We start from the raw sequence: 27,516 nt of genomic DNA on the forward strand, positions 1-27,516 counted from the left end.
AAATAGTATTGAATTATACATAAATAAGTTTCTGCCGACCAAAAACTAATAATTGACAACTTGAAGTAGGTTTTAATTTTCTCACGTTTCTACCGTGCTATATATTTATTGTGGTCTACATATTCTTATATTTTCTTTAAAAGAAAAGGTTTGGAAAAACTGAAAGGTCAAAGAAGCATTTCTTGTTTGTTTGCCGCGTGCTTTGTTTTTTTATATGGAGCGTGTTTTACTCTTAGCGAATGGAATTAAGTGAAAACATAAGAGTAATTATTTGAATCATAAGATTGTAAAATAAGCTTAAAAACAACTACTCCCTCCGTCCCGAAGTATTAGACTCACTTCTTTTGGGCACATGATTTAAAGAATTGATATTTAAATAGTTAAAGTGGAGAGAGTAAAGTATGAGAGAGGGAAAAAGTAGAGGAGAGAAGAGAGAAAAAGTAGGTGGAGAATAAAATAAGATAGATGCTTTTTGCTAAAAAAGGAAATGAGTCTAATATGTTGGGACATCCCAAAAAGGAAAGTTGGTCTAATACCTTGGGACGAAGGGAGTAATTAATATATACATAAATAGTGAATTCGTCTGGACTATTTTATGTATTTATTTTTGTCATAAGTATACACTTCCTTGGTTTTATACAATTGAACTGTAAGGTCAAGATCGTTTTAGACCGGTCACAATTCTGCACATGTAAATTAATTTACAAATGCAAATTCATGTAGTGTACAACTAAATGAATTGTCGAGGCAAAACTACGACAAAAATTGAGTTCAACAAAGATGAGTTTGATAGATATTTTTATTTTCGAACGTTACATTATTAAAGTGACTCCAAGCAGTTAGTTTTGAGATTGAAGATTGAAGATTGAAGTGATTTAGAGACTTAATTAATCTGTACAAATCATTATTTAATAAGAAAGAGAAAATTAACTGCTGAGAAATTATTGCACATAAAAGAGAAATTTGACAACGCTCCATTAGTACGGTCAAATGAGACAATTAACTAACCAATAAGGCCACACACCTAAATACCTAAAATCCAGCTCCAAAGCAAAGCATCACCACATATAATAAACACATTACACAACCAATATATATTTTCTTCATTCCAAACCAACTAACACGGCCTTAAACCTAAAATTACAATTTTTTTTTTCACACCCAACAATTTGCGCAATCAATACGTACGCCAATTGGCTTTTGGTACCACATTATGTACTAATAGTTTTTAACCCTAAAACATCATGGAGGCCTCTACACACATAATGATATACATAGAGCCACTAGTCTAGAGATGCAATTTGCATATGTATAATTCACACAACAGTTTTAATTAAAACAAGCATAGTCACGAAGAACCACCGGATGGATAAGTTTGCGCGGCATCGAGCGATTCAGAAGGGGCAGCAAGATCGTCGATGACTTGGGCATGCTGGGGCCATGGAATCAAGCTCATCGGTGGAAAACAACAAGAGCAGTCCTCTTGGCAAGGCTGTAGGGTATCGAAACCCGACCCATAATCATTGCCCTGAAATAAAGCATCCCCGCCGTGGGAGGGGGCCGATGCGTCCCTGAGTGGGCCCCAGCACTCGACCTTGTTGAATTCCGGAATGTTGGAGTGGAAATACACCCAAACCAAAGACTCTTGTAGCTCCGGGTAGTTTTTGAACAAGTCCTCATCTCCATGCACAAAAGCCTTCAACACCTAATTATTCATGATATATTTATACTTTGTTATATGAGATTTATCAGCATATGTACTATGAATTATGATGATAGAGCTATATTGTTGTTATTAACTAATTACCACAGGAAGTTCTTTGCAAAAAATGAAGTATCTGAGCCTGGAGAAAAGGTCTAAGAGGAAGTGACCACCACTAATGTGACAATGGACGTGGAGAGACATCTTCCCTTTGATTTTCTTCCACTCCGCCACCACTTCATCTCTTTGTAACTTGTTGTACCATCCTTGCAACTGCATCCACAATTTACATATTCATTCCACCAATCTAACTATTATACATATACTATTTAATTGATTCTTATAGTAACCTTAAAATACAAAATAAATTTTTTTTTATAGGTCCGTCCAAATTTGATTGAATTCACATATTTAATTTGTAGTGCAAGTCAATTTGAGTTGGATCATTTTTCGTTGCGTCTTGTATAAGTATAAGATGTCTCGCTCATAAATTTTAGTGAAATTGGGCAACTATTTATGATGATCATCATAAATAAGTAAGCCAAAAATAGACGCGTCATATCATTTAAAAAGAAAAATCTAGAAGATCCAGTCATCATCCATCTTCAAAGATGGACCGACCGCTCAAAAATTATTAAAAAAGATGAATAAAAAGAAAATTAAATATAATAATTACCTGAGAATTGTTAATGGTTTGAGAGATGGCTAGAGTGAGCTTGGAAGTGATGTCACTGTGTGTAAGTGTGTATGTTCTTGGATGCTTTCCTGGATGCTTTTTCTCAGCCCCTAAAAACAGAACTTTGAGCTTTGATGCCTCAAATATTGCAGGCCCAAATAATCTTGCAACCTAACCGATCATCACACAAACTATATGATTCAGTTTACAATTAATTAAAGCCACCATATAAATAAAATTTGAAAAAACTTACAGGGAAGATGGATTGACTCTTTCTGTCTCTCCTTCTTGTTCTGTGCAGAAATAAAGCGTTTCTTTCATCTGTTAATGGAGATTTTGATGGGAGGAGCAACGCAGCTGCCATGCTTCCCATCTAATTGAAATAAAAAATTCAGAAAATGAGAAAAGGGTGTTTCAAAGATTCAATTTTGATAGTTTAATTAATGGAGACTTGTGTTTTGAGTAAGAGAAGAGTGGGGAATAAATGAAGGCCAAAAAATCAGGAGGTTGCTTTTTGGGGAATGTTTCCCACTTTTTTTCTTTTTCTTGGTCTGTGATTCGGTGTTTTTAGCTTTGTTTGGATGCCAAAATGTTTGGAAAACTTGGAAGTTTGGCATTCATAGTGGGTGTGTTGTGTGAGAAAGAGAAATGGAAGTTTTGAGCGAAGGGGGATCGTGTCAATAGCGGTTGGGGGTTGCTTCTACTCTTAAACCTCTTGCTCAATTAGTGCCTAAATGCTTGGATGGATATTACTAAACCACGTAAATATTCATGCCTATTTTGGCACTATTTCAATTTTCTTAAAATAAATGGCTCTGGACTGTGGAAATCGGCGAGACACAACAAATTAAAATTCAGTAGTTATCTTTATTTCACATTTGGTCAAAATCACATTCCAATGAGCAAAGAACAAATAAAATTTAAGAATTATTTTTGTGTTATATTTAGTCAGAAATAAATTTTCAGCATTATCTTTATTTTATATTTGGTCAAAAAATTTGAGTCTTTATGGTTTACTTTGGGAGAAAATGGTGCTATTAGAATTGGAATATTAGTAAAGACAGAGGTGTAACATATTAAAACAAATACTATTATCAGTATGTTTTGACAAATATTATCGCTATCAGTATGTTTTATAGGGGTGCTGTGGTTTAAACTATAGAGTTCGTTTGCTTACATATGCAAGTTTGGATATACACTATTTTTCTTGTACATGTAATTAGTTAGTCGGTAGTGTAGTCATAATTGCTTCTTAAGTAGAATATTAATCATATTTTGTGTTTCCAATATTTAGTAGTAATACAAATGACCGCAATCTACGTTTTCTAAAAAAATTAATATATTAATTTTATGAAAATTTACCTGTATTATAAATTATAATAAGTTGATATATATATGGATAATGAGTTTGATAAAATTTTCCATAAATATAAATGAGATATATTTATGGGATGCAAAAAAATTAAAAGTATTCTTATTTTTATGGGATGGATAGATTATTAAGGAGTTTTGACAAATCAAAAGAAATCTCACTATCCATCTCCAAAAAAGGAAAAGAACTAAAAAGAAATAGACAAAAATTAATTGAATAATGAAGGTACTTTTTTAGTCACGACTCTCAAGATAGTTGAGACGTTTTTTTATAGGCGCAACAGATGTTTAAAGATTGAATTAGAGAAATGAGTAAAAAGAAATAAAGTACGAGAATGAATAATATTTTTTTATAAAAAAAATGATTCAAATTATAAAGATCCAAAAAAATATGACATCTCTTGAAATAGGGGTGTAATCAATTGCTAACTTTCTTAAGTTGCTAACTTGCTAACTCATCAACGCAGTGTATTGAAAATGTCAGCACGATGACATTAAAATGTCAACAAATAATTTTGTTGAACTTCAATATAATGTGTTGATATTATGCGTTGACATATTGATGTCACCGTATTGATATTTTTAATACACTATATTGATGAGTTAGCAGAATTAGCAATTTAAATAGTTAGCAATATAACACGCCCCTCTTGAAACATATAGAACATTAGATACATTTTAAGAATAATTATGTTCATAATGGAATATTTAAGTATGGAATATTCTTTCCATTTTAGTTTCCCGGGAGAAGAGAGAGCAAGGCAAGCCCTCTATTTTCCTGCAATTCGACATTTGTTTTTATTACACACAAAAAGAAGACTTGTTCAAGATTCAGAAGCATTTCCATATGGATTCTTCTTCTACATTGCCACCATCCACCTCCGCCACGCCGCTGGATGAGATTGTGTACAAGACCAAAGTCATTGAATTCTTCGACCGAACAGCTCCCATCATTCTCCAAAACAATAATGGCCCCTGCCCTCTCCTCTCTATATGTACGCCCTTCTTTCTACATCTAGCCCTTTCTTTATTCATGCCACAAATTCAACATTTTCGGACGAATCTGAGATGGTTCAATTTCTTTGGTGATATAATGTGAATGTAACACAGACTGAAGAGAGTTTTTGACCAATGGAATGTTTAAAGTGTAGATATTGCTCTTCAATATCACATTGGAGAAAGTGATATAAAGAGTATCAGTAACAATTTCAAGGCATTGCTATATCAATTGTGTGTAGTGAAATTTTTAGGCTATATAGAGGAAACAAATTCGATTAACTGTAGCTGTCTTCTTAGTGATCTGAATCTGCACTGAGTTTCTTGTAGGCTTCTAGTAACAATTTCATAGTGGCTGGGGTTTTGTATTTACATTTGATAGTGATATAGCTCTATGAGTTTTGTTATTCAACCAAATGCACTGATGCCATCGTGACAACCGTTCTGATTTTTATGCAATTGTCACCTTAGTTGACTGCAGTTTCTCTCCTACTAACTCATTTAATGTATTTTTGTAATAGGTAATGTTCTCTCCCTAAAGAACAGTTTGAGTTTGAGTCTGGATACGCCAGAGGTTTCACAGGATAAATTGCTGTCTCTGGTTGCTGACCGGTTGATTAATTCGAACAGTAAAATTGATGTAATTTCTTTCTTGTCCACTCCTTTTTCATCAATAGATTAGGTTGCATTGTTCATACAATATGATCTTCCTTTGCATACGATCCCATATTTCTTCGAAACCGGACCTGTTTTGATCTCAGCTAACTTGAGTTTGTTAATGTTGTGAGTTGTGACAGAACAAAGATGCTGGCTATGTTAAGAATCAGCAGCAGAATATTACTGATGCTATTGATTTACTTCCTAGGCTCACAACTGGCATTGATGTGAACATAAAATTCAGAAGGTGGATTAGGTTTCTTGTTAATAGTTTTCTGGTTTTCATTTTTCATATCTCAGAGGTTAACACTACTAATATATAATCACATGTTGCTAGATATATTCTGATAAATGTATGTCTGAATTTTCAGAAATGATGATTTTGAGTTCACTCCAGAATGTGCAATATTTGATTTACTGGATATCCCACTTTACCATGGATGGATTGTTGATCCACAGGTTTCAAATTTTTGGCTTATCACTGCAAGAATTTTCAGTTTCTAATGTTTTTATTTTGGGCACTGTGTGTATGATCACGCCGGAGTAAAATCGTGGGATTCAGTCTCGTAGTCCCTAAATGACATATTACCAAAGCATTAGTTAGAGGGTGTCTCAAGAGACTGAAAATTTATTTGAGAATTGCATATTGAATGCTTCTTTTCATCACATACAAACATCTACATTTTCGATCAATTGTATGATTTAAAAAACCCAATATAAATTTACCGTATGCACAATTCTTACAGTCCCTCTCAAACTAGGAGCATGGATATTAATCATCCCTAGCTTGTTACAAAGATAATAGATGATCAGCTTTAACCCCATCCAGAGCCTTTGTGAGACTGTCTCCCCATTGTTCCTCACTAGAAATCATTCATTGTTGAATCTTCTTATGAACAAACTTAATATCAACCTCAATATGTTTTGTTTGCTCATAAAAAGATCAGGTTACATGCAATTTGAAGAACAATCTGATTGTCACACTACAACTTAGCTTATGAATGTCAAACCCACTTTACTGAGAAATTGATGTATCCATTCTATTTTGCACAGATTTGGTCATAGCTTGCTTTTCTTACTTAGTTCTTGAGCATGAAATCTCATTTTATTTCTTGCTTTTCCACAAAATCAAATTACCTCCAGAGAAAGACAATATTATGAAGTGGATCTTTGATATTCATTTGGCCCTACCTAATCAGCATCTAAGAAACATCCAATCTTATAATGACCATGGTCACAACAACCTATTCCACACCAGGTTCTCCCTTTATGCCTTTAAGTAAATGAAATCAATCTTATTAAGACCATGGTCACTATATGGGATTCCATGCCACACTCCCTTTAAGTAGCACAGAATCTGCTCTACCACCCTCGAGTGATCAAAAGCTAGTAATGACATATAATTTTCTCACCACACTTAAAGGATAAGAAATATCAGGATGTGTCACACTAAGATAGATAAACTTTCCAATCAATCTTCTACATATCTCAAGATCATCTACTTATGTTTTGGATTGTTTCTGTGTTTCAGGATATTGAAACTGCTGATGCTATTGGCTCAAAATCATATAACTCTCTCATGAGTGAGCTTGTTTCTTTGGAAACACAAGCTATGGAGTGTGAAGAGAATGAGAATCTAGAAGAAGATAGTGTAGATTTTGTTGCTGCGACAACTGCAGTTCTTGGAATTCCTTCTCCTAGTCTTTCAAGAAGCCAATCCTTCACTGATTCACCCCGAAGTATGAAAAAGGGAGATATGGAAGAAGAAGGAGAAGTCTTGAGAGTCTTGAAGTTATCAGAGACTGAAATGCTTAGTTCAGCAATGGCCAGTTTAGCTGTAGATACTGATAGTGAACATATGGGGAAGTCTGAAGTGTTGATATGTTCAGAACCAGTGGGAAATCATGTTTCTGGTGAAACTGTAAAGGATGGGGCATTAATTTCTAATGACAGCGACAATTTTGTACATGATGATGAATTTAAAAGATCTTGTGGAAGTGCAGTTGATGAACCCAGGAATAGTAAACATGCTGATGGAACTCTCTCTTTAGAAGAAGTTCCTTCATCTTCTAGTCACTGTCTTGATGAACCCAGGAATAGTGAATGTTTGTATGCCTGTGAACATGTTGAAAATAAATTCACTTCCACTTCAGACCAGGATGAACAAAGTAATTGCACAAATGATTGTACAGCTGGAGAATTACCAAGCTTGTTGACTGCTTCTGCAGATTTAGGTTCATCAAGTGGCACAGTACATGACACCTTTAGTCCTGTCCTCAATTCAGGTATTGATGTCAGTGAACCCATGTACGAAGGGGAAGAGTGTATAATGGAATCAGGAACTGCAGTCTGTCAAAATCAAGAGCCCATTTATGAGGGTGAGATGGTTCTTGCCAAACAAGGGGATAGTGGTTGTGTTAATGAGGGTGACTCTACGGAGAGAATATCTATCACACAAGGTTAAGTCTCTGAGTGAATGACATATATTTTTTTATTGATTAATTCTTTTAACTGTTTCCATTGAGGATAAAGCTAGAATCTGCCTTGTTACTTTATATATTTGTTTTCATGTGCAGTACATTCTTGCTAATGAATTTATCTACCCTATTGTACGTATTAGGAGAACTAATCAGGAACTTCATGAAGAACAGTGCTAGTCAGTTGACTATTTATGGGTAAGTTTAATGAAATTCTGCTGTGTGGTTCTTTCTTGGCTTTTATGGCTTCCAAAGGATTTGAGTGTTGGTTGTCTTTGCAGCCTATTTTGCTTACTAGATAAAGTGAAGGAACGTGAGCTGTGTGTTTTTTTCAGAAATAATCACTTCAATACTATGTTTAAGGTTAGTATGTTATGATGCCTACATTTTATATTTTCTCTATTGGCAATCATACTGGCATCTCTTAGGAGTTAGGAGTAGCTTACTTGTCTACTTAGTGTTATTCCTCACTTGCGTGGAAACTCACCGAAGGCAAAATATGGTTGGTTAGTCTTTATAGCTAATTTCAATTGGACGAGAATTTACTAAATCCGTGAACCTTTTGAATTAAGATAAGGGATCCCAGGTCATGCATTGACCCTAGCGAGGGGATCATCTAGTGCATGTATTTGCATACACATGATTTCAGACTTCTGATGCTTTAAGTAAGGGAAAAATTTCGATTTTGGGGTCACTCCCTTCGGTCCCCATTAAATATCACATATTTGACCGGTGCGAGTTTTAAGAAATTGTTTGACTCTGTGAAAGTGGGTGAAAAAAGTTAGTAGAATGTGGACCTTACTTTTATATATTAGTTTTTTAATAATCGTGAGTAGAATGAGTTAGTAAAATGTGAGGTCCACTTAGTATAAATAGTAAAAGTGAAATGAGACATTTATTGTGGATAGTCCAAATAAGGAAATATGAGACATTTAATGGGGACCGGATGATGGAGTCATTTAAAAAAAGAAGGTTCCATAAAAGGGAACCATTTTTTCTATATTCTATAAATGGAAATACGCCAATCTCATTGTCATTTTTAAAGTGACGTGTTTAAATTTAACATATTTCGTAAAAAAATAAAGACTTCGAACTCAGGCTGAAGCCTATCACACAACACCTAGGACCATCGACCAAACCACTTGGGCAAACTCAACATTCACGTTTTTTGATGAACTATGTTAAACTTAAATACGCCAATCTCATTTTTTGTATTCTATAAATGGAAAAACGCCAATCTTTAAGAACACCAATGAGATTGGCGTTTTTCCATTTATAGAATACAAAAAATAGTTCCCTTTTATGGAACCTTCTTTTCAAGTTAACCCCCAAAATTGAAATTTTCCTTAAGTAAGTGATCCGAAAATTCCTATTTTAATTTTTTTCCCATTTCTTTTGAGGTTTAAAATATGTAGTTTCTCTTTTTCCACTTTTTTCCATTGGGTTTAGAATAGTACTAACAATGAGTCTTGCTATTTTGGTGTTGGCTTTGAAGCTAATATTTGGTTGTTTGCAGTATGAAGGTGACTTGTATATATTGGCAACAGACCAAGGTTACATAAATCAGCCAGATTTAGTATGGGAAAAACTTAATGAGGTAAGAATCTTGTCTAGTGTATATTTTAATTGAATTATTTTACAGTTGATGGTCTCATTTCAGTGGATAATATAAAAGCATGTAAGTGATTATCGTGCTTGGACAATCAAAGTCCCTAAGAAGATAATCTATTGGTGGAATAAAATTACTTCCTCCGCCTTTCTAAATTTGACATCATGGGTGTGATTAGGGAGCACTCTTGATGCAGTTATGGAAATTAGATAACATCTAGGCTGTTTCAGGTGTTCTCCAGAATGTATTGATATTTTTTACGAGGGCATGTTTTAGATATAACTGTCTCAGCTTAAGTAGACAGAATATCGAGTATACGGTTCAGCTGTTTGACGTAATTTATGGTACTCATGGGAATATCACAGGTATAACAAGGATTATTATGCAGTAATTTTATAAAATGTCATGAAAGTTTATTTGGCACGCTGGAATCTATGTATAAATGTGTATCCAATTTTAAAAATGGATTTACATGAGGGGCTCTGACATGCCAAGTCAGAAACCGAATGTTGGAATTTTGATCCAGTGACATTTTTGAAAAATTGTTGAAAGGTTATCAGCAGTTTTATTTTTCAAATTTCCCCACAATCAAGTTGTAACTTGACAAATGGTAATATACCTTTTATTAAGTTCAGAGATTCATGACTGTTCGGAAGTGTGTTAATTCTCTCCATAATAGTAAGCAAATTTTTATTCTGATAATGTTAATATTGGAACTTCCACGATAGATTACAACCAGAGGCTGTTAAGATGAAGTGTAGACTCTTATAGGTGGATATGCATTTCTTTTATTGTATATTCTTGTCTCCCTCTCCCTCTCTCTAATTTAATGTAGTCTCGAGAAATGTATCCAAAAACATACATAAATACACTCTGGCTATTAAATGGGCTTTACTCTTGTATAGAGGACATCATTTGGTTTTCAGGTCTGCTTTTTGTGATTTAGATCTTGTAATTCTCTCCTTCGACTAGGTGAATGGTGATACTGTGTACGTGATGGGAAACTTTAAGGATTTCAAGATGGATGATCCTTCCAACGTGACCTGGGATGAGCAGAATGCCATGTCCAGTACGGCTGTATGTAGTTCTCGTATTTCTGGTTTATGAAATGTATGACTACTACACTAAGCCACAACTTTGTTTTGCAGGACTATATAGCTAGCATTGATAGTGTAGCTCAATCAAATTCCAATATCAAGTAATTTTTCTAACTTTATTGATAGCTAGCTTATTTTGTTCAGCTTACTGATAGGAACAGATGAAATGATTCCGTCTGTTACACATCACTAGAAAGATAGTACTAATATTAGTTAAATCAGTAGTACTTGAGAATCGGATGGTATCTAGTTTGACATGTATTTTCATATCATTTTGGTAGTGTTAAGGTATGTGGGAAGGTGAGATGAAATTGAGAAAAAATGCCCCATCAAAAGAGGCCACTACAGTATGTCCCAAGATACTCAATCTGTGATACTGAAAACATAGCAATGAAGCCCTATTTACGGATCCACATGCAAATTGGCTTCGCCTACTAACAAAAATCCAACATTAATAACAATAGTAAAAAGAACTTAGTTTATAAATCATAATCTGACTAATTCACTTATGCACCACATGCTATCAATTGCTCCTTCCCTCCGCACTAACAGCCTTGTCCTCAAGGCTCTAGATGCCGGCTGCTCACCAGGTACGTCCATTGCCGTGCTCGTATCCTCAAATGGCAGTCTGCATTTAGGTGGGAGAAGATGTCCTCGGCATCTGTCTTGAGGCTGTATGCTGGGATGTCAGTGTAGAATTGTGGCCAGTTAAAGGCGGACAGGGAAAAACTGGTGGCAAGGTTTGGTCGTGGGTAGGACAAGGGTGGATGTGTTAGAAGTCGATCAGGACAGCAAAAATACTGAATGAATATGTTGTACACAGACTATTCGATGGAATGAATAACAGGAAATATATTGCATACCAGATGATCAATTTTTGACAAACTGAAACAGGAATTTAACAAACTAAATTCAGCAACTTCAGTCCTCCAAAGAGGCCTGCTACAACTCAAGACTCTGACACTCTCTTTCTAACCTCCATATAGTATTTATTACCAACCATAGACTCCTACTCAACAATGAATCATAAACTAATCCTACTAGACTCTCTTTGAAAATATAAACTAAAATAACATGACACGAGAAACATAAACTAAAGACTATAGACCTGACTCTATGCTGCTGGCATTGACGCAATCCACATCTGATATGGTGCATACATATTAGGATATGGTGCACACATTAGGATATGGTGCATACACATCAGGATATGGTGTATACACACCAGGATATGATGTATACACACCAGGATATGATGTATACACGTTAGGCTGTGTGGCGCGGGCCACTTTCCGGGCCTCCTCGATTGCCACTGAATATTTATTGATCATCGGATGCATCTGGGCACGCAATGAATTCTTCAATCCTGCTAAAAAGTACGCCACACATTCCGCTTCTGAAAATTCCTTAAGCCGTGCCATTTTACTTTCGAATGCAGATATATATTGCTCCAGGCTGCTGGTTTGTGTGGTATTCTTAAGAGCCTCATACTCATTGAAGGCAGACACATTGCCAAAACGCACCAATATCTCCTGCTTGAATTGTTGCCAGGTAAGCTGGGGATGTAGACGCAACAACAATAGCATCCATGCAACCGCTGGCCCCGACATGGCTCCCAGGGCATACTTCACCCTGTTTGTCACTGGTATTTCGTGCACCAGAAAAAACTGCTCAGCTCGGATGAGCCACGCCTCGGCATTGGAGCGATCGAAAGTGGGCAAATCTATCTTCTGCGGCGGCGAAGTTTTATGTTCCCGCAAGTTCTCTCCCCCGGAATCATTGCCGTTGAAAGAAGCTTCACTGATCGACAGCTTTGCCAATATGGCGCGAACGTTGGCATCGAGCACTGCCTGGTTTGCTTGAACCTCCGCGATAAGGCCCTTCAAATCTTCAACATCATTCTCTATCTCTTCCACTTGGTTATTCAATACCGCGCCCATCTCACAAATTGAAAGAGTTAAGGGGGTTTGTGTGAGAAGAAACGATGAAACTGAAACAAACTTGAAGAAACTCTACAACTTAAAGAGTGCTGTTTCAAAGTACTTATAATAATCTGAAAACCTAGCAACGAAACTACTAATGGTAATGAACCCAAGCCCATGCAAATTAGGTTTACCAAGACTCTAGCAATTAGTTATAACAATAACTAAAAGAAACGTAAATAATACTCCCTCTGTCCGCGAATAGGAGTCCCGTTTTTTCATTTTAGTCCGTCCGCGAATAGGAGTCCCGGTTCACTTTTACCATAAATGGTAATTGGGTCTCACATTACACTTCTCATTCCACTCACATTTCATTTAAAACTAATATATACAAATAGGACCCTATTCCACTAACTTTTTTTCACCCACTTTTCTTAACATTTCTTTAAAACCCGTGCCGCCCATAAATGAGACTCCTAATGGTGGACGGAGGGAGTAGTATTCTAATATATTATATCACATTTATTTCCGACTAATCAGTAACTGATGCTCCATTACTCAGCACCACTCCATGCAGCAATTAAGATAATTACTGCTGTCATGCCATTACTTAATATAATTTCCTTCAACGTTTTTCTATCTTTAGCCTACATGTATCATCTCATTATTCTATTTCTGATTTCTGATGTTGTATGAATGACTTTATGCTATTTTTATGTTTGGCAGTTCAGATTTGCAATTGGCAATAGCTCTTCAACAACAGGAATTTGAGCAACAACAACCTCAGCGATCAGTACACTCCACTGTTGCTAGTGATTCAGGGCTGGCCACGGATCCTCAGGTAGTTGTTTTGAAGCAATCAATGTGCTGTGCATTGATCTCATATTTTCTGGAATTGGTTCATCCACATCTAAATGATAATTCTGTGATATTCAGTGAAGTTTTGTTGAAATATTGCACAACTCAATAGTAACCATAGTTTACTGTTTGAAGATTCTTCCCTGTAGCAAGTAGTTCCTTTTATTAGATTTGATTCTCTGATATGGGATAACTATGGGTGGAAAACCATAATGTTAAATTATTTAGGCTAGTATATAAACTTTCTTAACCAAAGGGGGTCATATTGACTATTAACTGCCATAATCATCTGTCTCCCAATCTCTGACTAATCTCCACTGCCCAACTTAAGGATCTGCCAGGTTGATAGTTTGATTTGTATGGAACTTAGCTAAACTTATGACCCTATCCAAAAGATGATTACTTTTAGTTTAGGGTTATTTATGTCTTTTGATTCAGTTTACGGGCTTGGCTTGTTTAGTTTGTCTATACAGAGATTTCTTTATGTATTCTATGGTTTGATTTTGATAAAATGAAAAGCTAGGTTTTGTTTTTCCTTCTCCAATTCTTCATGTATTCAATAGAGAATCTAGGAAATTTCCTTCTTACCTGCGTTTGTGTTTGTTCCGCTACTTTTTGAATCATAAGTAACGGATGAGGCACTTTCTGCATCACCTATCCAACTTGCTTTGTACTCAATTTCAAAATACTAGCATGTCTATGTTGAGGCTTTCTATCCTAGTCACCATCCAATCAATATGGAGCATTGTTTTACACTTTGAATAGTTGATAGCGGAAGTATTGTTCTAACCTCCATATCATTGCAGGTTTCACACAACAGCGGGAAACACACGCCTTCCTCAACTAAGCAGGAGTCCAAATCGAAAGAGAAGTGTGCCATCATGTGAATACTTTAAGCTGGTTTCAGTCAAGTTATGTGAATGCTACAACTATCTCTTGTGTGTGCAGCTTACCTGGTTCATAGCCCCATGTGTGTAAAGCTAATCAGAAATTCCATTTTTGTAAATCTCTGCTGTAAATTTGAACTCATAAATTTGCAGCCATTGATTTTCTCAGTTTAGTCATAAAGATCCATATGCTAATGGATTCTTAAGGATTTTGAAGGTGGTTTAAAGCTCAACTTCTGTATATTTCAGATACGTACACAATTATACTATTGTTCAAAGGACTGACCAAAAATTTGCTGGATCTTTTTTTCTCCTAAATATCATGTTTCACAATATATTCTAGTGCTATTACTATTCGTTACACAGATAAAATGATGCTAGAAAATAGGCTCATTAGGCTTTAATAACTTTGGATTTTGGGAGGTGAACTCCCCAGCCTGAGCCTATATGGCTAATTCCTCTTGGTTTTGCAGCAAGTCTCCTACTTAGTAATTAGAGGTGCCTTCCTCTCTGTGGAAGCACAGTCAGAGGTGGCATCGTCGTCTCCTTCATTCTCTACTCCGTACAGATATAACTATCATGCCTCGTCAGCTCATCAGGCCAGCTTTCTTCTCTCCATTGGCGAGCGTGGTTCGCGAAGAATTTGAGGTTCTCTTCACGGAGAGTGAAGGCTGCCACTTCGCTAATGTACTTCACGGCTTCGTGTGGAGGCCGGGAGCATGTGAGGAGCTCCAAAGAGCCCATTTTAGCAGTTTCTTGCCGCAGAAATCACCAAGCTTGAGCGTGGTGGAATTGTATGATCCTAACCGTCTAATATGTTGGTTTGTATATTGAAAAACATGCTTCCAGTATAGGTAAAAAAATCTGTCTTCAAGTAATTTTGTAACTGGATTTATTTGCTAGCTATTTTCTGTTGATTATATAATACGAACATGATATCCATTTTCTATATTGTAGAATGATTGGCGGATTCATAATTACATAATTGTACTAGTACTATATTTTAGTCATTCCTTAGAAGAATAAGTCACATTATAACTTAGATAGATCTAAATAATAAATTGTGAAATGTTGTAGTATCAGTATTATGTTTTACGCTTAACTGCTCATGTAGATAACACTGAGAATGCATAGCTAACTATGCCATGCTTCAATATATTTGAAAATGTGAGCTTTTTTGCAACTATATATTTTGGGCGGTGTTAATTAGTCTACAAGGATTGCTAGTATTATTAATCGTGTAGTAGAACCCGATTTGATAATAAATCTAATATATAGGAGCTCGGAAAGATTTTATTACACAAAACAAAAGTGACAAGTTGAATCAATTTATATAACCCTCGTTCCTATAAAATACTATATATTTGGAATGACACAAATTTTAATGCATAATTGATAAAATATAACAGAAAAAAAAAAAATAATTACAGTGTTAGTGGAGAATGATGTCAAACCTAATTAAAGAGAATAAATTGCTAAAAATAGAATTGGACTATTTTTAAGGAACATATAGAGTATTACTATGTTAGTGGAATGATATAGACTCTAATGTACCATATTGGTTGTGAGACAACTTATATGCATTTGACGTTTGTTGACCAAATGAACTCTTTCTCCTAGTATGTTATCTTTTGGAATGAATTCTTTTGTTCCCATTGAGAGCTCAAATGACTAGGAGTGATTGCATGCAGAGAGAATTGTAACCAATATGGTTGTGACCAACAAGAGTGTTTAGGATTCGACTTGGAGTGGTGGTCTGACAAAGAATCAGTTGTGACCAATGTAGTGATCAATGAGAACCTAGAGTAGTGGCTCATGGAATGGTGATGTCACCTAGCAAAGAACCAATTGTGATCAATAATGACTGGTCGTGAGGGAAGGTCAATTGTTATCGAACCACGTAATCTCCTCGTGTCGTTTATGATCTTTTGTTCATTCGATTTGCATAAAGTTATACTCTCTAATGTTCCAAAATATCGATTGTGAAGGACAATTAATGTTAGGTCTATAGAACAAATAAACTCCCTCTCCTAATAACTTATCTTTTGAAATGAGTTCTTCAATTCAATCTATACCATGACAATTATTATTATTATTAGACTTTTATTAAGTTTGACTCGACATAAAAAAGGTAGGCTAATTAGTTGACCTAGTCCTAATAAAAACTTAAAAAGACTAAATTGGAATCTCACGTTTACATTTATATTTATATCAATATTTATTTATTATAATGTTTTAATTTTATTGATACGTTATCAATTATAATAAAAATATATATATATATTAACCAACTAAGTTTAGAATGATTATGTCATCTGCAATTCTATCTCATACTCATCTTTTAACCATCTCATCCCTTCATTATTTATACAGCTATACAGAAAAGAAATTCAATTCGCATCGCATGCAGCTTCAAAAGTTCACATTAAAATTCAAAAGAGATTCACACAAGCCTAACGGATAAATCACCAAGCATAAGCCATCCTTAAGCCACAAAAAATAAGGTTGATCCATCATACTACAATTACACAACTTCTTGAATTTGTCCAGCATGATAGTGGAGTTCCCCAACGTTCGATTAAACCCTATAGCCCTACGAGGAATTACACAACACATTACCCAAGAAATCATACACACAAGTCCCAGAGCAATATCAAAATAATTCCGAAATTATTAAGCTCCAAAAATTAAATAAAGAAAGACAACGGCAGATAGTCTAATCATGGGGCGACCACAATAATGCAATATGGGCATCGCTGAAATAGTTAGTTGTGTAAATTAATATACGTACGTACAATTCAAAATTAGAAAGGTAGTACTAACATCACAAGCAAGTCAAACCAAATTTTTTTTTAAAAATGAAAAAATTAGACTTTAGGAATTAAAAAGACTTATACGTTTACTTGGATTTCATACAATTTTAAACTCTCATAAGTTTGTAACAATGAATTATAAATTTTGCATAAATTATACTAGTACAATTACAAGAATTTACCATTTTGTAAAATTCATATAACTCTTTCTCATAATTTGGTTAGTATTATGATATTATTATTGGTGAAATATTTAATTTTGTTTTTGAAAATGAGATGGACCCCATAAAGTCTACACTAATTACGCATATATTGTTTGGTAGGAAGTCTAATGTATTGGCGAGAAACCGAAAGTTGGAGGTGCCACCATCATTGATAGCACCTCTCACCTCACTTTCTTATATCACAATATTTATTTCATTGTCCACACACTTTTTTCCCCTTTAAATCAATTCGCTCTTAACAAAAACAATTTTTTTGATGATAAATAAACAAATGATTCTACCTATTTGGACACATTTAATTATGTGCAACACTGCAAACATCTCTTCTAAATTACTAGGAAAAATATCACATGATGTAATACTCAACACAAGTACGTGTGTAAGTACAAGATGTTTCAAACCAAACAATTAGTGTTAAATTTCACATCCTAATAAATAACGTCAAACAGAAAATTTATATGTAGGTTTCAGAAAAGATTAAAACTTATAGTGTTTGTTTGTAGAAGTACTATATTTTATTTTCTGGTGAAAATGTGTCCCACGTGAGTTATTTCCAGTTAAATTAATGTTTACTTATTGTGAGTGACGACGACAAAAAGGTACCAACATGGATGAAAATGTAAATAGTAGTAGACCATACAAAACGATGATCTTTTGTTGAATGCTGGTTTGTCGTCTCCACCTTTATCACTTTTCATGTTAATTTCATTTTTCGTGTAAATTAAATTAGCATTTACACGTTTAGATCCAAGCTAAATATACTAAAAAAAAGAGGTTTATTTACGAATTCTGATGTAGATATATCTCTAGAATCCGTCATTAAAATTCCTTATTCAGAGACCATCATGGTTAGAGTAAAAGTCTAGTGATTCAACCATGGGGAAAAAGTGAGGTTTATTAACGAATTTTGATGTAGATATACTTGTTGTGTTTAGTCAATTCCAATAGCAAAAAAGAAGAATAAAGGAGAAAACGGAAAAGTAATTTATGCAATTGTGATTGGCTAGACATATCTTGTGGCGATCTAACTATTAAATTTATCTCATAGTTATACATGTACTATGTATCATCATTATGTAATTATTATTTGCAATTTAACTATCAAAACTGACAAATTTTTAGGGTCAATTCATGCCATCCTCAAATGATATGTAACCAAAATAAAAGTTAAAATTATAATTTAGTTGAACATAATAGGCATAAATAACTTACTTATTGCATTATTCATTTCCGACGTTTGATCTAATTTTGCAATTGAATTCACCATTAATGGAGTAATGGTATCAATGCATATTCTGATATTAAGTAGAAGAAAACTAGCGAAATACCTTGGATGTCAAAGATGATACTCTTACACTTTAATTGTCACATGGGCTCCGACCAAAGAGCCATTTCTTTAATCTACTTTAATCAATTTAAAATTTAATTATAATTAATTAAGTCACAATATCATAATCACATCATAAATCTCTCAATTTGACCCCAAAACATGACTATGCGATTTTGAAACATACATGTATTCCAAACACAAAAAATTCATTATGGTTTTCCAATTTCATGATAAGAAAAAATAAGTAACGTGACTGTTTACTGTTGTCGTCTCCCCTCCGTATCTGCAGAGAATTTAAAGGTGAGATTTTATGTTGTAAACTGCAAATTCAATACCCTTGTTTTTATGTTGACTTTTGAAATTTTACTACTTCTCCATAACTTGCTCTGTACAATGTACCCTATTGGAATCTAAAAGAGTGCATATGTCACAATGCACCCTCTCCTCTGACACCTTAATGTTCTGCACCAACAACAAATTAAGTTCTTACAATGTGGAGTATATGAAACTATAAAAAATTGGATGATTAATGTTGTTGCAGTGTATGTATCTCTTGCTTGAAATGAGGAGTGAAAGTGCTTCCACCTTGTCCACCACTCAAGCCTAAGGACTTCAATATAGAACATATCTTAGAAGCAATGATCAAATTATATTATTCATGTTTTATTTAATTGAACTTATACTTCATCCCAAGATTTCACGAGTAAATATTTAGTGATTTGGACATATTCAGCAAATTACAATTGCAAATATATTTTCATTACTTTTTCTCTTCTTTTTTTCTGCAATTATGATATGGTAAAAATTTGATATATGTTGGGTGCAAATCATCTCAATAGCAATAGGAGAGAATGTAAAGTTGCAAAAATAATACTCCTATACTCCATTTACCCCAACTCCATTAGGATGAGATCTTTTCGAAAAATGTCTCAATATCAAATCATGAGAGCCCAAAGCGGACAACATCACACTAATGTTGAGTTTAGTTGTGCATTGACAGACTACCTTCTCTTAAGGCTTCAGAAAGGTACATGTAGTTTGTGCGATTTTAATCTGGTTTGTTCATTAATTTTCTGTTTCGGGGTTAATTTGTCAATCAGTAGTATTTTTGCCTTGTGTTTGATATTTGTTGTTTTACGTGATTTAATTGTTTTTCCGCCAAAAAACAATTTCGAAAATCTTTTTGTGTGCAGTTTAGGGTTGGTGGTGATCTAGTGATTTTGGTCTTGGTAAACAATTTTGTGTATGCAGCTTTACACATTTATCGCACTGACACATACTAGCATATAAGAGCACTCCCAATGGAGTTCCCTTATTTCTCCCTTATTTCTCCCTAACTCCTGCCACATCAGCGCCACATCAGCATCACATTTTATCCCCAGTTTTTAGCCAACCCCTACAATGGTTTCTCCCTTATTTCTCCCTTATTTCTCCCTAACTCAACATTTCATTTTTACATCATCACTAATTTAATTGTTTTATTTTTATATATAATAAAGCTAGCTTATTTAATTTATAAAGATAAATCAAATAAATAGTAATAAAGTTCGTTGTATTAAACACGGGTACACATTACAACGAAGAAAATTAAAAAAAAAAAAAGTACACGAATGGAAATAAAAAATCAAAAAAAAAATTCAAAGAAAAAAAAATTCAAGGGCGGTGGGCGCGGTTTCTATTTGCCCACAATTCTTCGATGATATCGTGTTGTAGTGCTTGATGGGCCTCCTTCTGGTGTATGTCCATGAACGCCTGGAACCGTTCATGTTCGTTGTGCGGTACACCCTGGCGGGCGGACTCGGTTGAGACACCGTGACTCGATGATGCAACACTTGGGTCGTTGGTGACGTCGAGGACGCCTTCGTGTTCATCTTCGATGATCATGTTATGCATGATGATGCACGCATACATGATATCGGCAATATCCCCCTGGTAGAAAAAGCGCGTCGGACCCTTTACCAGTGCAAATCGCGATTGGAGCACCCCAAATGCCCTCTCCACATCCTTGCGCGCAGACTCTTGCGCTCGGGCAAAATACCTTCTTCTATCTCCGAGTGGGCATCTGATCGTCTTCAGAAACACGGGCCATTGCGGATAGATGCCGTCAGCCAGGTAGTACCCCATGTTATGCACATTGCCATTGGCCGTGAATTCGATGGAGGGGCCTAATCCGTTGATCCGCTCGTTGAAAAGGGGCGAGGAATTGAGAACATTTAGGTCGTTGTTCGACCCGGCTATACCAAAATAAGCATGCCAAATCCAAAGCCGTTGGTCGGCAACGGCTTCAAGAATGATGGTGGGATGCGTACCTTTGTAGCCGGTAGTAAACTGGCCTCGCCACGCGGTTGGGCAGTTCTTCCACTGCCAGTGCATACAGTCGATGCTGCCGAGCATCCCCGGAAAGCCGTGGGTCCTCCAGTGCCAATCCAGTAGGAACTGGCAGTCAGCTGCGTCCGGCGAGCGAAGGTAGTGCTCCCCAAATATCTCTCGCACGCCCTGACAGAAATTCTTCAGGCACTCGTTGCCAGTCGTCTCGCCGCATTGCAGATACTCATCGAACATGTCGGCGGACCCTCCATATGCCAACTGCCGGATGGCAACAGTGCATTTCTGTAGGGGCGATAGTCCGGGCTTCCCTGCTGCGTCTCGCTGGAGCCGGAACTCGGGGTAACGCGCGGACAACGCATTAACAATGCGCAGGAAGAGGGAGCGGCGCATTCTGAACCGGCGACGAAATACATCTGCCGGATAACGTGGTTCCTCCGCGAAATAATCGGCGAACAGCCGATCGTGCGCACCAGTGTGGTTGCGAGGGATGTATCGGCGCCGCCGGCGGATTGGCCGTTGGGGGGGTGGCTGCTGCATTCGAGCGATCTCGCTTTGTATGCAGCGGGAGATATAGTTGTTGATTGGGTTGTTGGCGAAACCCGCTACATCCCATCCGGTGGGAGCGGGAGGTACCTCTTCTTCGGAAGAAGAATGTGATATTTCCTCGTCGGACTGAGCACGAGACGATGAATCAGAACTCATTTAATAAAGATGGAGAGAAAAAAGATTGAAAATTTGTGTGAATGAAGTTTGTGGGTGATGAATGGAGGAAGAGGATGAAATATTTATAGGGGTGGGATAAAATAGCCGTTCGGCCAAAAAAAAAAAAAAAAATTTTAAAAATCGCCGATTATCGCCGAGCGTCGCCCACAGTGGCCGGCGATCGCTCGGCGATAATCCGGCGATAAATCGCCACTCGGCGAAGCAACGGTAACATTATCGCCGAATTATCGCCGACTTCGCCACAATGGCCGGCGATAATTCGGCGATAATCGGCGATTTATCGCCGAGAATTCGCCACCTCCATTGGGAGTGCTCTAAGCCCTATAGAAATTTGACTCAAATTACTACTCTATTAACTAATAAAAATTCTAAACCATACTTATGTTTCTTGCGTCATTTTTAGTTAACTTTTTAAGATTCATAGTTAAACTAGTAGTTTTTTTTTTTTTGACAAATTGTAAATAAATCGAAGGTTATCTTTATTTGTAGCTCGTGCGCATATTCAATGAAAAGTTGAAGGCCTTTTCATACACGTATTAATGCTTGGGTATTTATGGCCCTCACAGGTTAAAAAGTAACTGCAGATTTCTTTGAAAATACATTGGCACTATATATGGGATGGAAAATGCTATTTTCAATGACCAGTTTTTCACTTTCCTTCTTCTATTTGTGTACAAAATAATTACTCCTTATTTTTCTTCTACAGTAAATTGGGTTTAAATAGACTATTCTACTTTAGTATATTTGTATTAAAACGACTTCTGCACCAATTAATTATCAAATGAGATGTCCCTATCAGAAACAATAGTTAGCCGATTTAATTTTAAATTATCGACTATATCACCTGATTCAGTCCTAGACAGTACTTGTTTCACGTCTAAGCATCTGCTCTGACATCACACCAATTGTCTCTAACTAGATATTTTATGCTAAATTGCACTTTGCTTCTTCTTATGCAAATTATACATATTTACTATTTTTTTAAGTTTTAATGATGAAATAAATGAATTCGTTATTCCAGATGCAAGTGGTGACCAATATAAACCGTTTTTGAGGTACCTTTATTAAGTATGTGTTGCAGATACCATTCAAACATTCAATGTGTAGTATGATATTTTGCACATGGGTGTTATTGAAAAGAAAATACAACCTAATCTCAATTATACATTTAAAATTGAATATAATTGACGGCCATAACTCTCCATACCAAACATGTCAAAGTATTGAGAACTATTATTGCTTGCACATAAATGTTCTTACATAGTAAATAATAATTAGATTTAACACACAAAATGAAAATTGTTTTGGGAGGGAGGCCATTGATGCATCTTTATCATTGATATCTTTATCTGACATCTCACATCTCTCTCTCTCCTCTTCTGGCATTCCACACCTCTTTCTTCATCTCCAACTTCTCTATATATTTCTCTCTACTCACAGCAAAAGATTAAAAAAGGCAACAAAAAGTGACAAAATTGAATTTTTTTCTCCCATCAGTAAAATGTCTTTTGCTCTATATGTGTAACATCTGCATCTCTGCTGAGTAGGTGCAGAAAGTTTTGTGCCTCTGATCCCAATATAAGGCCTCCCTCTCTCTCCCATCAATATCAACAAATTAAACTGCCCTCTCTCTTTTTTAAATATATATACATAATTGTGTAACATCTGAACAAGTCTGAGGAGATCAGTGAATAAATATCACATCAGCAGATGAAGGCTTTGCTTGTGTGAACAAGAAACCCTTTTCCAAGTGGTCCTCACCACATCACTTCAAACCTCAACATCACCTTTCAAATCCTCTTTCTCTTCTTTTTCATAGCTTTGATTTCCTCACAAAATTATTTCTCTTCTCTCTCACCGTATCATACGGCAAAAGGGACCATACACTTATTTACATATATCCATATATATAAAACACACACACACACACACGCACACTCCCATAAAAAAAGGTTCGATCTTTATGCAAAATATGCAAGAACAAGGCATGAGCATGATGGGTTCGGGCCCAATTGGAGGGATGAATGATGTGTCGATGTCGGCGGCTCCGGCGGAGGTGAACCACCAGCTCAAGGCGGAGATCGCCACACACCCACTCTACGAGCAGCTGCTGTCGGCACACGTGGCATGCCTCCGCGTCGCCACGCCGATCGATCAGCTTCCACTTATCGACGCGCAGCTCTCTCAGTCTCACCACATCTTGCGCTCTTACGCTCAGAATCACGCCCACTCTTTCTCCCCCCATGAAAGGCAGGAGCTTGACAATTTCTTGGTAGGTTTTTTCAGTTTTCTCCTTTTTCCTTTTGATTTCTTCTTGTTTTCCATCGTGGGCTTTGTTGAATATCTGCGATCTTTCGTGGGTTTTCGCTCTTTTCAATGATTAATCAGTATTTTGTGTAAAGATTCGACTTTTATTTTGTCTTTCCTGTTTGGGTGTGTTTATTTTGTGTGAAAACAGGCACAGTATTTGTTAGTTTTGTGCTCATTTAGAGAGCAGCTGCAGCAGCATGTCAGAGTCCATGCTGTGGAAGCAGTCATGGCCTGCCGTGAAATTGAACAGAATCTGCAATCTCTCACTGGTATCATTCACCTTTCCCTCTCTATATCTTATCTTATGAGCACCATCTAAATATATTTTATCTAAATTATGGGGTTAGAAAAGAGTAGAGTATAAGAAACATACGTAATTTATTGTTATTTATCATTGTGCTATATATGATCCAAAGAATTATTCAAAAAGTTATGGCTATTTAACCCTAGATAAGTCTCCATCCATGTAAATTTAGTTTTGATATTTACGCATATGTAAGAATATCTACACTAATCCCACTTGAGCTTGAATTAATATTTGTAGATATAATTAATTATTATGGATGGCCTGATTCATTTGGTAGGCAAGAGGATAAGAAAGTGATTTGGGGTATTTTGTAAGATAGTGAGACCGTACAACAAGAGGTGGTTGGAGTGCTCTCTATCGGAAGAGTAGTTTATTTTGTTAGGAAGAGATTATAGGTGGGGTTTGAGTGTTGAAGGAATTGCACAACAAATTGACAATCAAAGTAACACACAATTAAACAATTATATTTCCCACTAACAACCGATTAGGATGCATTTGAATACCTTTCTATATTGCTTGCTATTGTTGCATTGCTATATATAATTGTAGTTTGAATCAACTAGAACCTTTGATTTAAAATCCCAACTACCTTGGGTGGTAGTAGAAGACAACTTCGTCTCTCAAATACCCATTTTGTTGAGTAGCGTTTACTTTGAGATATATACTTGATTGTCAATAAATATGATTGAATAATTGGACAAGTACATGGTCAAATCATGTAGTAGATTAATAATCTTTATTTATGTATCTATATATCACCTCTCTATTTTTCTCTAGTTCTTGATGTATATGTGCTAACTATATTGTGCTTCGTTGGTAGTAGTATTTGGTGAAACATTAAATTTGTTATGATGCATTTTACTAATGTAAATAACATGAACTCTGCAAAAATTCAAACACACATCACCATTTGACATGCTATTAGTTCTCAAAGATTTTAGAAAGAAAGGTTAATACGTGAAATATGGAATATTTATAAATCATTGGCCGGCAAAAAAAACACTTTGAAATAAATGATGAAGCCATCTAACTTTCCTGCCTTCTAATTATTACATACATATGTTTTTATATCTACCAATTCTCTGCGTGGTGATATGATGATATATTTACCAACTACTTCTTATGAGTTGTGCATTAAATTTTCAACTAGACAAGATATTACGGTTGACGAGCTTGCCTCATGTTTTTCCATGCTAATGAAAGACACCATAATTCAATAGCAATTATTGATCATTTATAAAATAGTTTGGTCAATAGAAAAGACAAATATTAAAGCTTCACAAACAATTGAGGTTCAATTATCGTTGTATTCAGTCAATTATATAAAACACGCCCTGTGGTTTCATCTCATGTGGGAACTCTCACGGTTCGTTTTTTTGAAAACATATATTTGCACCATTTTCCCACTTTTTTCATTAATGAAAAAAAAAATCCAAACAGCCAATTTTCCATCCAATTTATGATATTTTACTATTATTAATTAGATATTGATATGCTAAGATTTTTCATATTTTCCACTCTCGAGAACACTAGATAGAAAAGGTGGTTGGGAACCACTAAACTATAATAAAGTTTTCCAATCTTTTGTTTATTATTGTTCATTTCTTAAAATAAATTTACAAAACACATTCCTCAAAGTTATACCTTGTCTTGCAAGAATGTTCATGCTTGCCACTTTCAATTTTGTACTTGATTTCCAACAATCAATAAAGATTGCTTTTTTTTTTAGTATAACCCAACACTTATAAGTTGATACATTCTATTAGTAGTATTTACATTGATGAATTGCTTAATTGTAAACTCACTTGACCATCTTATTTTTCATATACTCAGTCCTACGATAATCAATCTACATATCATTCTCAAATTAAGCACCCTCAAATTGTACATATAAAAATCCATCAAAATAATGGAACTCAATATCATGCATGCATCATGTGGATTCTTGTTGAATTTTTCAGTTGATTGTTAATATTCCAACTACAAAACCAGAAGAAAATATGTTGCATATGCATGATTGAAACTCTGTTTGCATTTGGCATGATGTTATTCTGCATTAGTAGAAACTGATATCTATAGAGATAGACCAATACGTTCCGTTGTTGTTTCAAAATGAACAGGGGCAGCACTTGGAGAGGGAAGTGGTGCAACCATGTCTGATGATGAGGATGAACTCCAAATGGACTTCTCTTTGGACCAATCCGGAGGCGAAGGGCACGACCTCATGGGCTTCGGCCCGTTGCTTCCCACTGAGTCTGAGAGAACTTTGATGGAGCGAGTAAGGCAAGAACTCAAAATTGAGCTAAAACAGGTGAAACCTTTTCCTTGTTATGCTTCAATTGTTGTACTAGCAAATAGGATCATCTTAAGGAAGTGAATTAATTTGCAGGGATTCAAATCAAGAATCGAAGACGTGAGAGAGGAAATACTAAGGAAGAGAAGGGCAGGGAAGTTGCCAGGTGACACAACCACTGTGCTCAAAAATTGGTGGCAGCAACACTCTAAGTGGCCTTATCCCACTGTAAGTCTCTTAACTCCTTAAAAAAGGCGTTGTTTAGAAGTTTAAACGCGATGGTGGTGTGATATGCTTATGCTATGCAGGAGGACGACAAGGCAAAGCTAGTGGAGAAGACGGGTCTGCAGCTGAAGCAGATAAATAATTGGTTCATCAACCAAAGGAAGCGAAACTGGCACAGCAATTCGCAGTCAGCTACGTCTCTCAAGTCCAAGAGGAAGAGGTAGACGAGGAGCTGAGAGCTGCTTAAGCCTGCTGGCCGTATATGATATGTTTACAAGGCAAGGCAAGATCTGCTGACTGATGATTAGCTAAATCATAGATATATCTTAGGTTGTCCGAGTCTCGAATACATATATCTATATTATGTATGTATGTTTGTAGATTTTGTAAGGTTGAAACCTGCTAACAGATTCACTTCTGTGAACCCCTCAAAATAACTGAGTAATAATTCATCGTGTGATGTTATCTTAGTTTTGTTGTTTGTTTCTGTCCTTTGCATTTGTTCATGGGTGTTAGAAATAGATAATCCATCAATTGCATCAAGAATAATGAATTAAGTAGTATTATCTTTAGATATTGATGTGATAATAAAATGACGAATTAAAAAGAGTGATATGATTTTTATGGATAAAGATGAAAATGAAATGAGAGAATTTTCCTAAATATGGTTGGAGAACATTTATGTGCCTCTGTTTGTAGGGGGCGATTTTC

General features: G+C 35.7%; 3 protein-coding genes across 6 annotated transcripts; 2 read left to right on the forward strand and 1 right to left on the reverse strand.

The window, feature by feature from the left end:
• Positions 1-1,079: 1,079 nt before the first annotated feature.
• LOC125217062 (protein STAY-GREEN homolog, chloroplastic-like) lies at positions 1,080-3,059 on the reverse strand. The gene is made up of 4 exons (XM_048118887.2): positions 2,632-3,059; positions 2,379-2,549; positions 1,808-1,975; positions 1,080-1,705 (listed from the first exon to the last, which is right to left on the reverse strand). Exons 1-4 carry the CDS (start codon positions 2,749-2,751, stop codon positions 1,349-1,351), a joined length of 816 nt encoding a protein of 271 aa, XP_047974844.1. The 5' UTR covers positions 2,752-3,059; the 3' UTR covers positions 1,080-1,348.
• A 1,455-nt stretch (positions 3,060-4,514) lies between these two features.
• LOC125212465 (uncharacterized) lies at positions 4,515-14,570 on the forward strand. 4 transcript variants are annotated; one of them, XR_007174679.2, is made up of 12 exons: positions 4,515-4,744; positions 5,267-5,385; positions 5,543-5,649; positions 5,774-5,861; positions 6,934-7,861; positions 8,023-8,077; positions 8,161-8,242; positions 9,396-9,476; positions 10,461-10,565; positions 10,637-10,686; positions 13,239-13,348; positions 14,172-14,570. XR_007174679.2 is itself a non-coding variant. In XM_048112648.2 (12 exons), the coding sequence occupies exons 1-12, from the start codon at positions 4,597-4,599 to the stop codon at positions 14,250-14,252; spliced, it is 1,959 nt and encodes a 652-aa protein (XP_047968605.1). In that variant the 5' UTR covers positions 4,515-4,596; the 3' UTR covers positions 14,253-14,570. The 4 variants fall into 4 exon arrangements, 3 of the variants coding, with proteins under 3 accessions (XP_047968605.1, XP_088922923.1, XP_088922924.1); XM_048112648.2 differs by having other exon boundaries at positions 13,234-13,348; XM_089066797.1 differs by lacking the exon at positions 14,172-14,570 and having other exon boundaries at positions 10,461-10,557; positions 13,234-13,348.
• Positions 14,571-23,297: 8,727 nt separating this feature from the next.
• On the forward strand, positions 23,298-27,275 carry LOC125211665 (homeobox protein HD1-like). The gene is made up of 5 exons (XM_048111556.2): positions 23,298-23,942; positions 24,129-24,249; positions 26,408-26,598; positions 26,677-26,808; positions 26,889-27,275. The coding sequence occupies exons 1-5, from the start codon at positions 23,634-23,636 to the stop codon at positions 27,027-27,029; spliced, it is 894 nt and encodes a 297-aa protein (XP_047967513.1). The 5' UTR covers positions 23,298-23,633; the 3' UTR covers positions 27,030-27,275.
• Positions 27,276-27,516: the final 241 nt, after the last annotated feature.

This window comes from Salvia hispanica, chromosome 3 (assembly GCF_029641045.1).
Source record: "Salvia hispanica isolate PSC_SH4W2 chromosome 3, Shi_PSC_v1, whole genome shotgun sequence".
In the NCBI taxonomy this organism is placed as follows: domain Eukaryota; kingdom Viridiplantae; phylum Streptophyta; class Magnoliopsida; order Lamiales; family Lamiaceae; genus Salvia; species Salvia hispanica.

Bases quoted from the DNA above. Each gene is read 5' to 3' on its own strand.
- LOC125217062 (XM_048118887.2), bottom strand. From the start codon at position 2,751: ATGGGAAGCATGGCAGCTGCGTTGCTCCTCCCATCAAAATCTCCATTA. The intron at 2,550-2,631 runs GTAAGTTTTTTC...ATGATCGGTTAG, and splicing joins AGAGTCAATCCATCTTCCCT to GTTGCAAGATTATTTGGGCC. The intron at 1,976-2,378 runs GTAATTATTATA...TTGTGGATGCAG, and splicing joins AAACCATTAACAATTCTCAG to TTGCAAGGATGGTACAACAA.
- LOC125212465 (XM_048112648.2), top strand. From the start codon at position 4,597: ATGGATTCTTCTTCTACATTGCCACCATCCACCTCCGCCACGCCGCTG. The intron at 8,078-8,160 runs GTAAGTTTAATG...TTGTCTTTGCAG, and splicing joins AGTCAGTTGACTATTTATGG to CCTATTTTGCTTACTAGATA. The intron at 10,687-13,233 runs GTAATTTTTCTA...TATGTTTGGCAG, and splicing joins CAATCAAATTCCAATATCAA to TTCAGATTTGCAATTGGCAA.
- LOC125211665 (XM_048111556.2), top strand. From the start codon at position 23,634: ATGCAAAATATGCAAGAACAAGGCATGAGCATGATGGGTTCGGGCCCA. The intron at 24,250-26,407 runs GTATCATTCACC...CAAAATGAACAG, and splicing joins GAATCTGCAATCTCTCACTG to GGGCAGCACTTGGAGAGGGA. The intron at 26,599-26,676 runs GTGAAACCTTTT...ATTAATTTGCAG, and splicing joins TCAAAATTGAGCTAAAACAG to GGATTCAAATCAAGAATCGA.